The following is a 12,170-nucleotide window of genomic DNA, read 5'->3' on the forward strand; positions in this document are numbered from 1 at the left end:
GGATGGCGAGAGAGTATGAAAGGATGAGACAGAAATCTAGTGGAATGAGCTGGTATTTAGAATCATGGTAACGGTTCAAGAAATGTCATTATAAACCATGAGTAGCCAGTACCCATGGGACCCAGACGGACACAATGAGTTTGGGATAAATAGAGCAATTAGAGACATTTGAGGGCAGATTTATGGACAGTGGTGCTGCATCAAGTGCAGCACCACTTTCCCTGCGTCCCTTAGTGCACCCCTACCACCATCATGTGTGCGCTGTATTTAAAATACGGCGCACCATGGCGCAGGTTAGGGGGGAAAATGTCATTCTATGTGACACTGTTGATGTACATAGGGGCCCATTCTAAATAATGGAAGCACCCTTTTAACGCCTGCTCTGAGCAGGTGTTAAAAGTGCTGAAAAAAATGGCGCAAGGAAATCTCATAGATTTCCTTGTGCTATTTTTTTCTGCCCCCCCAATTACGGTGAAACGCCCCCTTGCATACATTATACCTGGTGTACACATAGGTGGTGATTCCTAGTTTGGCGGGCGGCGGTCGCCGCCCGCCAAGCGGGAACCGCCAGAAGACCGTACCGCGGTCAAAAGACCGCGGCGGTCATTCTGGCTTTCCCGCTGGGCGGGCGGGCGACCGCCAAAAGGCTGCCCGCCCGCCCAGCGGGAAACCCACAGCAACGATGAAGCCGGCTCCGAATGGAGCCGGCGGAGTTGCTTTTGTGCGACGGGTGCAGTTGCACCCGTCGCGATTTCCAGTGTCTGCTATGCAGACACTGGAAATCAATGTGGGGCCCTGTTAGGGGGCCCCTGCAGTGCCCATGCCATTGGCATGGGCATTGCAGGGGCCCCCAGGGGCCCCACGACACCCGTTCCCGCCAGCCTGGTTCTGGCGGTCGAAACCGCCAGAACCAGGCTGGCGGGAAGGGGGTCAGAATCCCCATGGCTGTGCTGCCTGCAGCGCCGCCATGGGGGATTCAGCAGGCCAGGGGAAAACCGGCGGGAAAACGCCGGTTTCCCTTTTCTGACCGTGGCTTTACCGCCGCGGTCAGAATGGGCCTGGATGCACCGCCAGCCTGTTGGCGGTGCATCCGCGGTCCCCTACCCTGGCGGTCTCGGACCGCCAGGGTAGGAATGACCCCCATAATGTGGTGCAAGGGTTTACAACGTGTCGCAATGCAAGCATTGCAGCTCTTTGTAAATTTGGCGCGTGGAAAATTCCACCTTAACGCCACTAAATGCCTCAAATGTGGCACAATGTGGCTCTAGGGGCTCATAAACATGCCCCTTACAGTCCTAAATGGTATGATACTGGAATATTGCTGTTCATATATCATCTCATATAAATGCTGTGTCCTAAGTACTGTTACAGAAATATCACCACACTGAACTTCATATTAGAAACTCTACTCACGGTAGGGCAATATTTTCAAAAGCTAATTCATATCAGATGATATTTTTGACAATATTTTACTAACAGACAACCACCTAAACAGCCCACAGTGATAGAAGTGGTGACAGCTACACATTGCTACAAGTTCCAAGCCCATTAAGGGGATATTTAGGGTTGGGTGGACACGGTTCTGTGGACACGGTTCTCTGCATGAACGTGGTGGAGTACCTTATCCACCAAACTGATGGCCTTCCTGCTCTATTTCTGTTTAGATGGACAGCTAGATTTTCTCCGGAGGTGCCCTCGCTGGCTGTGTGGGCAGACACCTTACACACACGTCTGCAAGGACTTGGGGCCGTTGATTTAAGTATATCAAATAGCCTGCCCTAATTGGAGCAAATGGTCATATATATTTTCTCCTTTGGACTTCAAAGGAAAGCCTTGCGGTTCCAAACAGAAAAACTGAAAAATAACCATCTTACTCTTCCTCCTTGTCTCACTAGCCCTGAGGGATGGGCGTTGTCCTACTTGGAATACCAACAAAGTTGTTTGGACTCTTAATTGCCTCATTAAGTTTGTGATTATTATTGGTTACAGAGACATTGTGAGTATACTATGAGACGTGGGGGGTCATTTTGACCCTGGCATTCCGAGACCGCCAGGGCTAAAATGACAGAAGCACCGCCAACAGGCTGGCGGTGCTTCCTGCCCTATTACGACTGTGACGGAAGCGCCGCGGTCGCACCGCCGGGGCCGGCGGTATACTGCCACTTTAGCCCGGCGGTGATAATCCGCCTGGGCAGCGCTGCTTGCAGCGCTGCACAGGGGATTACGAGTCCCCGACCGCCAGCCTTTTTCTGGCGGTATGAACCGCCAGGAAAAGGATGGCGGTACGGGGAGTCGTGGGGCCCCCTGACAGGGCCCCATGCGGCTTTTCACTGTCTGCCATGCAGACAGTGAAAAGCGCGACAGGTGCAACTGCACCCGTCGCACGGCCGCAACACCGCCGGCTCCATTTGGAGCCGGCTCCCATGTAGCGGCCCTCATCCCCGCTGGGCTGGCGGGCGGAAACTTGGTTTCCGCCCGCCGGCCCAGCGGGGATGTCCAAATGGGCACCACGGGAGTGTGGCCGCATTGGCGGCCGCCCGGCGGTTACAGCTTGGTGGGCGGCAGTAGCCGCCCGCCAAAGTTGTAATGACCCCGTGATACTTATTTATATCCACTATTCCCGAACCAACAAGTATCATGTAATGCTGACACGCAAGTTTTCTAGAGAAGTACAGTTTTTAATGATGATTGCATTGCTGCTATTTTTAAGTAAATAAAGTACATCAGAAGAACCTCTGTTTTTTACTTAAATTTAGGTAAAAAAAACTCTTTCTCTTTCCAGTTTCTCTACTACTTGAAGAACGTTCGGGCGAGGAACCCAGTCGGCAAAGAGATATTTTTTGATAAATTTGGAGATGCTCCAGGAATGCTCGATTTTATGAACTGGCAGATAACCTCGAAGGACACAAGCAGGTTTTTGAAACTGGGCACATATGAGGCTAATGCGCCAATGGGCCAGAAGCTCATCATCAACAGCAGTGTCATTGTATGGCCTGGAGGGTCTCGTGAGGTAACTGAACAAGAGCTTCCAGAAATACTGTTTTTACTCAACATCAGCAATTGTTAACCTTTTTTAATTCTGCGGGCTCCTGATGATGAACTAGTGTTAGCAGATGATCGTGGTGTAAGCAATGCAGAAAAATACAGCTGAAGTGTTTTATTAAAAGTCACAAACCAAAAAAATTGAAAAACCCAAAGTTTCATTTTATTGGGAAGTTTGGAGCGTTTCAAAAACGTGTTCTCTTTATAAAATATACCAGACAGTAGCATATTTATTTATTTATTTGCTCCACATGCATGCTTTCTTTTTGTCAGAGCAACAGTGCTTCTGTTGATCGCACATATTAGATTTGGTTTGCTGTACTTTCAAAGCTCTCACGATTCAAGCAAAGGATGAAGGGACCTTCATCACAAACATGATGGATACCCCGTCTGCTTAATTACAAGTGTCATGGGGTATAATGCACCTGACACAAATTTGGAAGATAGGATATCCCTCTCATTTGTAGCAGTGTAATCTACCACACTCTAAGTCAGCCTTCTAAGTCTATTTTTTTTTTTTAATTAGACCTCAATTTTATATTTCTTCACATTTAAAAAGTGATAACTTTACATTTTACTTTTTAAAGTATTTATACTTTATTATTCTGCTGATATTTCATTTTCTAGACAATGGAGGACCCCCATCCCCCCCCCCCCCCCCCACGGTCTGCATGCCCCAGGTTGAGAACCGCTGCTCTACATTCATTTTACAGTACTGTGGCAATAAGCAGTTTATAAACACATATGGTAATAGAGTACATTGTACAGTATAAATCAGAAGTTGAATGTATGAAAATATATTGTTAGAACAGTATGGCCCAGGTTTATCAAACGTTCACTGAATGTAACGCAGCAAGACACCTTGCTGATCTGTGCTGCATGAAAGAAAGAGGGCAATAATGCACCAAGTTTAACATTATATGGTGCATTTCTGTCTTTTTCTTGAGCTGGTGCGCTTTTGGCTGCCTAGCGCTAATGCAGGCACCCTTACATTATGGTGCAAGGTTGCCTGCATTGCAGGCAGATTGTTTTTGTGCAAAAAGGGACAACTTCCTGCACTAAAACAATCCTCTGTGGCTTTTTCCTCTTTGTATTTGTGCTGCACAATGCATAGAATATAGAGAGAGGAAAAAACTAGGAGAAATAAAGATTGTTCTCCTTGTTATGCCTCCCCTGGGAAGGTGTAAAATGCGATGCCTTCCTAGGTCTCCCACTCATGTTAAATCTGGGATTGAGCCAACATCCATGGGTGGATGCGTAGGAACACCCACATTCCACCCCTAGAATGCCTTTTTAACACAGAGTAATGCTAGACAGCAACTTGTGCTGCCTTGTGTTACTCAAGATTTACCAAGCACTGCAGGGTCACACAAGGTGGCCTTGTTTTGCTAGGTAAATCTGACTTTAGTGTGGTATCAACACACCTGTTAAGGGGTGAAAAGAAAATATCTTGTCCCACCTCCCAAAGTCTCAAACACTTTCACACAATGGATAAGAGAAATAGTTGAAAACCCAAACCCTACTTAAATGGGCTGCTACTAGATCATAAACACAGCATAGTTGTTTAAAAACTGCCCTCACCCACTATTTGTGGCATGCTTTATCATTGGGCATCTGCTAACACATTCCAACATTTACCCATGTCGGAATGGAGCAGTAGGGGCTGGGAACACAAAACAATACACAACAAACCAAAAACAAACGGGGATCTAGACACACAAATATACATTAAAACTATCTCATGGGTGTCCACTCTTCTTGTTTATTAAGGACCCCATGGATAGAGTTAAAAATAGATAACTGGTGGTGATATTTAGGGCACAATTACCCATTCACCCCAGCCTCTGTTCTCCAGTCAACATGTTTTGGCCATTTCCATTGCCCAAAAGGGTCAGTCGGCCTTCATCAGAACCTTTCGATCCACTGTTCCTTTTTATCCCCTACCTGTCATTAATCAGGACCTCTATCAATATGCACATACGGGCACACTTGACCCTTCTTCGTATCCTCTTTCTCCCATCAGTCATACATATTTAAAGGCCCATGCATACATTGGCTCCCCCGTGACTCACTCTTGTCTCCTGCACACGTTAAAAATTATATTGTTGTGAGACATCCCAGCATTCGGCAGTGATTCCACCCAAGCCGTAAATCTCATCATCATATCTCGCACTTACGGAGATTTCATTGAATCGCTCTTAAACTGGAACCGAATGGGAGCACCTCCCTGTAGTCAAACACTAGGTAAAACTGATAGTATGTTCAGATACGGAGCGCTCAGTGTAGCAGAAAATGTTAAAATAGCGTTCCTTCACAGTCTGTAATCACATGTTCTAACCCCTTTTATCAGGGGTTCTATAGTCATCGCACGGTCAAATGCGTGCATTTTGTTAATTTCGGTGGAGCTGTTAATCATCCCCCTTTCCTCTCTTCCATTGGAACGCCCAACCCATTTACTCCTCACCTCGTCAAGGGACCAGTGCCTCCTCTCATGCCATCTCCGGCTCCATGTAGGATGCCAAGCAGAGCCCTAGCTTCAGCTGATAATCCTCCTGTTCCAGATCATGTAATTCCATTTACGTGATTCGTGTCGTACAACTTGATTCCCTCATCCTTCACATGATGTCCCTATTTGTCGGCCATCTTGGATGTATATTCCCAAATCGTATTTCATCCACATCGGGGAGCCATCTTTCGTATACTCTTTAAACTCTACATATGTAGCAGGGAAATAAACCACTCGCGAACCTCGCACATAATAAATTATAATTCTCAAATTAACTACTTCACTTTGCTTCCCCAGGTCACCTACTTTAGCGATACTAATTAGTGTGTGTGTCTAAACTGCAGCTAGTAAGTCGCTTGCAAACCTATGAAGTTTTATACTTTATTAGATCGAAAGGTCCTGATGAAGGCCGACTGACCCTTCTGGGAAATGGAAACGGTCGAAACATGTTGACTGGAGAACAGGGGCGGGGGTGAACGGGTAAATGTGGCCTAAAAATAATCACCAGATATATATTTTTAACCCTATCAATGGGGTCTCTTAATAAACAAGAGGAGTGGACATCCATGAGATAGTTTTAATGTATATCTGTGTGTCTAGATCCCCGTATGTTTTTGGTTTGTTGTGCATTGTTTTGTGTTCCCTGCCCTTACTGCTCCATTTCGACATGGGTACACGTGGGAATGTGTCAACAGATGCCCAATGGTGAAGCATGCCACAAATAGTGGGTGAGGGGGGATTTAAAATAACTATGCTATGTTTATGATCTAGTAGCAGCCCATTTAAATAGGGTTGGGTTTTTCTACAATTTTTCTTGTCCCTTTTGTGAAAGTGGTTTAGTGTGGGTTTGCCTTTGCATTACCTTGCGTGATGCAAGGGCAACACAACACAATGATAAATATGCCCCTACTGTACTAAAAGTATAACACAGTTGACCATTTCTTAATAAGTCATGTCCATAGATTTCTTTACATGCAGCTTTACCTATCTTCTGACATATTTATGATGTGCTAATACAGGCCGCGGCATCTCATCCATTTAATATATAGGCTCAAAAACAGCATACAACAGCCTTTCTGAGAAAGACTAAACAACAATCAAAACCATGTTAACTTGGATATGGATTAAACATACCCCCTCTAACTGAATAAAATATGTACCATACATCTGCAGAACAACAAATGCAAATCATAAATGTATATCAGACATTGTTGTCCTCATCAATCTGCGACCCCTATTTGTGAACAAATTAAAAGCTATCATAGGCATCCTGATACAACGAAGATAGAACCAGGTAACAGAGAAAAACATGTGAGAGGAGGATTTCTTATAAAGTATTAAACCTCTCTGCTTTGGAAAAGATACATCTATTCTTCTTTCAAAGATTGCATGGAACTTTTGACACACTAGGATCATCTATCTACACATCGTATACCATCCCCAAAAGATTAACAAAAACTCTGTTGATAGATCTATTGGGAGCATTAGCTACGTCTATGGCCCACTGTTGTGATGGTAATGCCCACTGCATGGTATTAGGAAGAGTACCCATACCATGAGTGAATCAACGATTTGTGAAATTGGTATCCTGAGTTTTTGTTGGCCCAGCTACCATGTTAATCTAATGCATGTGCAGAGATCTAAATTTGTCCATGATAAACTCAAGGTCCAGAACCTGATTGTCAACTGAAGGGGCGTGCCAAATCTGTCCCCTGCTTCACTATTGCCCTGGTTTGATAAACATTTTTAATGTTGCAGAGTACAATTTTGTAATGATAAATAACTCCCAGCAGACCTTTTCCCTGTTCTAGGAGGGAGTGTAACCTATTGTTCACACGCCAGTAAAAGTTCCACTTCAAAATGACACTGCGTCCCTTGCACAGACATTCCTTGTGTTCATACACAGTGTGTAGACATAGTGTATTTGTGGTTTATACTTAATTGTGGCACTGTGGGCAACGTATGTTTGCTGGGACAAGTGGGATCTAGTTTGGATGGCTCCTGGTTTAGCATAGCACAAGATAAAAAAGTGGATACAATTTTTTCACACAGTACAAGTGCATTGTGTCATTCCTGAAGACAAAGGGTGGAGGCCCAGACACTGGAGAGAGTGAGGATGAAGACAGGCTGTCCATTAAAATTCTGTTGGGACCTGTTAGTTAAGGGTTGCTGATTAAATTTTCATGAGCACTGCAATTTGATGGGTGGTAAGAATGAGGGGTAAATGAGACGTTATTCATATCAAGCCAACACAAATCCAACTTTAACCAACTGAGACTGTCAAAACTAACAGTCAATGGTATCTTTTAAAAGTAATAGCTCTTCCCACATGTCAACTTGGATTTAACACTTTATTCCAGTCATTGTCATATTTCTTAAATGCATCTCTGGCAACTGCTTTATATCGATACTTCAAGGAAGGACCATCAAAGAGAGGAAGGATAGGACTGAACATAAAGGGTAGGAAGGCACCTTTTAAAAGAAGGGATCAAACATTGAAAATTACATAACACAACTCCCTCCTTAGAAAATATAGCACAGTGCTGGAAGGGAAGGGAGAGGAGGAACACACAGACTGTGAAGGAGAAAAATTACATATAGAAAGTCTCAGAATTTACATTTTACCTTTCATAAGTCTCAATGACATATAGGCACATTGGCATTAGTAGAAAAAAGCAGTTTTTTTCTCTTTTCTTTTACTGACCACTCTGTTGTATTATGGGACAGAATTGGTCTGCTCTAGACCCTTGTCATAAGAATATGTAACCACCCTGTCAGCCGTCTATCTCTGGCCATTTTGTAAGTTAACCACATTGCGACCCGGATTTTTGTGGGTGCCATTTTTTACACTCACAAAGCCATTTTGACTTTCCTGTGACTAATTACAATGTACTCTTTTACTAAGGAGTGTCCAAATCAGTTCAAATTGTTGGAGTACATTTTTTGTGAACCTTAAGTAGAACTCAGGAAATCTTAGAAAGAACCTAAGTTCTTCCTTATCAGACAGTTTGGGAGTTTTCATCAGTGCTCCCACCAGGTGCATCTGAGTCTTCTTAATTCCATCACAGAATTATGTGTGGCCTAAATATTCCAATGACCCTACACTCACACAACTTTTGTCTTTATATTGTGTGACCAGCATTCAATGTTTGTAATGCTGACCATAGAAATAGATTTTGAGCTTCTTCTAAGGTACATAGACATGGATGTCATCCTGATATTAAAGGACATTGGACTTTCATCATAAGATGTGCTTCCTGATCTGTTGAAAATGTCAGCCTCTGAAGCAAGCCTAAGTAGCATTCTAATATGCATGTTTGTTCCAAGTGGAGTTATAAATGACGTCAACAAATGCAAATTGGCATGTAACTCTTCTTGGTGATATGCTGAAGGTTAGGTTAATGATGCTAAAGCAAGAAGCATCCTCAATAAGAATTAGCATACACCGTAATCTCATTAAAAGATGTCTTTCCACCCATATTTGTTTATTCAAATCCCGAAGATCAACTCAAAGTTTGTTGTCAGTACTGCCAGATTTGGATGGTATAATAACGAGAGCTACCCATTCTGAACAGTCAATGGGTTCAGTTATCCTTTCTTGCAACAATCTAGCAATCTAAGGGGTTCATACATTAGATGTGGACTAGGACAAATAATTTGTACCAGATGTCTTGCATTTATGTGATGTTGATAGCCAGATAACAATTCTAATTGATCCATAAACACATCTGAAAAATCATTACAAACCTGTTTCCCACAGAATGAGCTGTCAACTAGTGGAAGCCTGAATAGAGAGTCCAACCATGGTGGTCGAGTTTCAAAATTGCCACCCAGTAATACAATGAAATCCCACATTGACCAATTTAGATTTGCTGCGGTTAACCAGCAACCTGGACATTTCGCTATACTCAGCGAGTAGTGCTAGCATAATGGGGACCGAATACACAGGCTGTCATAAATAGAATAGAGCTTCATCAGCATATAGGGAAATCACATGCGTGGCCCCCGTGATCTGCATGGCCCAGCCCCGCAGGGAATCCTTCATCCTGCACGCCATCAGCTTTACTGATATCTCGACCAATAGAGGGGATTGCGGAGAGCCCTTCCTGGTCCCATGGTGTAAAGAGAACTGGTTTGATACCATTCCTCCGACCCTCACCCTGGCTGTTGGTTTTTCATACAGTATCTGGATCCATTTCAGGAAGGAATCTCCAATGCCCAACCTCCACAATGCTGCCCACAAGTAATCCCAAGAGAGGGAATCAAACGCGTGTTCAATGTCAAGGAGGAACAGTGCATAAGGGTCCACCTCAGAACCCAAGACATGCCAGACCAGCGAGAGGCACCGTAAGTTGCAGAGGGTTGCAGAGGGTGTTCCTTTTTGGAATAAAACCAAATTAGTCTTTGTGAATTAACTGAGGCATTTGTGGCAAGAGATGCATCGCAAGAACCTTGCTAAAGACCTTTGCGTCCACGTTCATTAAGGAAAGAGGATGGTATGAGGTGACCTTCTCAAGGTCCGTGTCCGAATTAGGTATCACAGCTATGAGGGCTTCCCTCATGATGGCCGGAAGTATCCCCCTGTAATAGGCTTCATTATAAACTTCAAGGATTTTCTCAGAAAACATACCCGGCCCATGTTGATAGAACTCCACTCCCAGACCATCACCACCAGGAGCCTTTGCCGTCTTCAATGTCCAATGGTGACTACTATCGCCTCCTTTGCCAGGGGGTCATCTATTTTGTGTCTCTCCTGACCTGCTGAGGGATGACATCTTCAGACCCCCCAAAAAAAGCCTCTGTCCAAGGACAAGCAGAGCAGTGGGGATTCAAATAAGGCCCACAAATGAAAATCAAAAACTTAAAGAATACTTTGTTGTGTACATATCATCTCACCCATCTTAATTATGGATCCTCATTAAGGGTGGAATGCGTGTTTCATTACGCAGAAGAGTGGCAAGGAGCCTACTCACCTTGTCACCTTCCATATGAAGGCGCTGCCAATAGTTGGTGTAGGCAAATTTATCTAAGCAGTTCCATGTTTCCAGGAGCTCTCGCCTACAATCTGTCCATTCTGATATGTCCTGGGGCTGTTCCACTAGGCTGGCCTCAAGGGTCCCGAGTCTCCCATGCAGGATATCCGACGACCGGGAAAGCTACATCCACACTCCAAATGTTATTTTCAAACTTTCCCCATGTAGTACCTCCTTCGTAGCATCCCACTCAAGGCCAAGCAAAGAAACACTGCCCCAGTTATCTGTAAAGTAGTGGTCCACTAACTCCTTCACTATTTCAATTAAGACCGGGTCATTGAAGGCCTCCACCCGCATCCTCCACCAGGGCACCTTTGGCGCCTCTTTTGACATTTTAACGGTGACCAACAAGAGGAAATGATCAGATATTGTTAGAAATGCGGTCTCTAGTTGGCAGAGGTGTACACTCTTGTCCAAGTACAACCCCACAATACTAGTCAGGGTAAGTCACACACAATCCAAATTATCCTGTGTCCACCCTCTGGTAGATTGGCATTGAGCAGTCAGGCTTAACATAGAAGGCAATGTGTAATTTATTTGTGCAATAAATCATGCAATAACACAGTGAGAACACCACACAGGTTTAGAAAAATATAGGATATTTATCTGATTCCATTAAGGTCAAAATGATCAAGATTTGATAACTCCAAGTTGAAATATCACTTTTGTAATGATAAGAAGAGCCTTTAGTTCTTAAAAGCAGCAATTGTCTCTTGCAAGAACAAAGTATCTGGTTTGCCTCAAAATTACACTCACGAGGACCGCAGAGGAGGAGATGCGTGGAAAAGGGTAGGTGGGCGTCAGATTTCCAGGTGCACACAGATGATGCTTTGATTCTTTTCCATGCAGCAAAAGGCTTTGCGTTGAATTCCGGTGCACAGGCTTGAATCCTTTTTGTGGTGCGGTGTCTTTTGACACCCAGGGATGATGCGTGGAAATCCTGGGCATGTAGGACGAAGTCACAGGTGCCGCGTCAATCCAGTCAGGGATGCGTTGGACTTTCTGTCACATGGCAGACCCTACGTCGATTCCTCCAACAGGAAGCCTGGCAGCGTTGTTCCGGCTCAGTGTTGTTTCGATCCAGTGGGATACGCATCAAAGTCCCAGTTGCAACTATGGTGCTGCGTCGATCACTCGAGGAGCTGGGCTGCGTCATTCCGGTTCGGCGATGCAGTTATTTTCTCACTGCTGAGCAGGCTGTGCATCGATTCCGGCAGGTTGTGCATCAATTTTCGCCACACAAGGAGTTTCTTTGCAGAGATGAAGTATTTTTTGGCCCTGAGACTTCAGGAAACAGGAGGCAAGCTCAATCCGAGCCCTTGAACAGCACTTCTCAGCAGAGCTAGAGGCCAGCAAGGCAGCAGGGAAACAGCAAGGCAGCAGTCCTTTATAGCAAAGCAGTCCAGGTGAGTCCTTTGGGCTGCCAGGCAGCTTCTCTTGGCAGGTTGCAGGTTCTGGTACAGAGTGTCTGTCCCAAGAAGTGTCTAAGTTTGTAAGGTCAGGGACCCAGTTTATAATGTAATGCCTTTGAAGTGGGGGGGGACTTCAAAGATTGGTTTTGAAGTGCACAAGGTCCCCTTTCAGTACAA

At 44.6% G+C, this 12,170-nt stretch overlaps 1 protein-coding gene across 1 annotated transcript in view; it reads left to right on the forward strand.

Moving 5' to 3' along the window:
* The first annotated feature begins 284 nt into the window (after nucleotides 1-284).
* LOC138246924 (vomeronasal type-2 receptor 26-like) overlaps nucleotides 285-12,170 on the forward strand; it is a 234,444-nt gene continuing 222,558 nt past the window's right edge. Inside the window, exons 1-2 of the mRNA XM_069201671.1 lie at nucleotides 285-293; nucleotides 2,783-3,010. Coding sequence (XP_069057772.1) covers nucleotides 285-293; nucleotides 2,783-3,010 — 237 coding nt within the window. The remainder of the gene's footprint in view (nucleotides 294-2,782; nucleotides 3,011-12,170) is intronic.

Source organism: Pleurodeles waltl, chromosome 7 (genome assembly GCF_031143425.1).
Source record: "Pleurodeles waltl isolate 20211129_DDA chromosome 7, aPleWal1.hap1.20221129, whole genome shotgun sequence".
Classification (NCBI taxonomy): Eukaryota; Metazoa; Chordata; class Amphibia; order Caudata; family Salamandridae; genus Pleurodeles; species Pleurodeles waltl.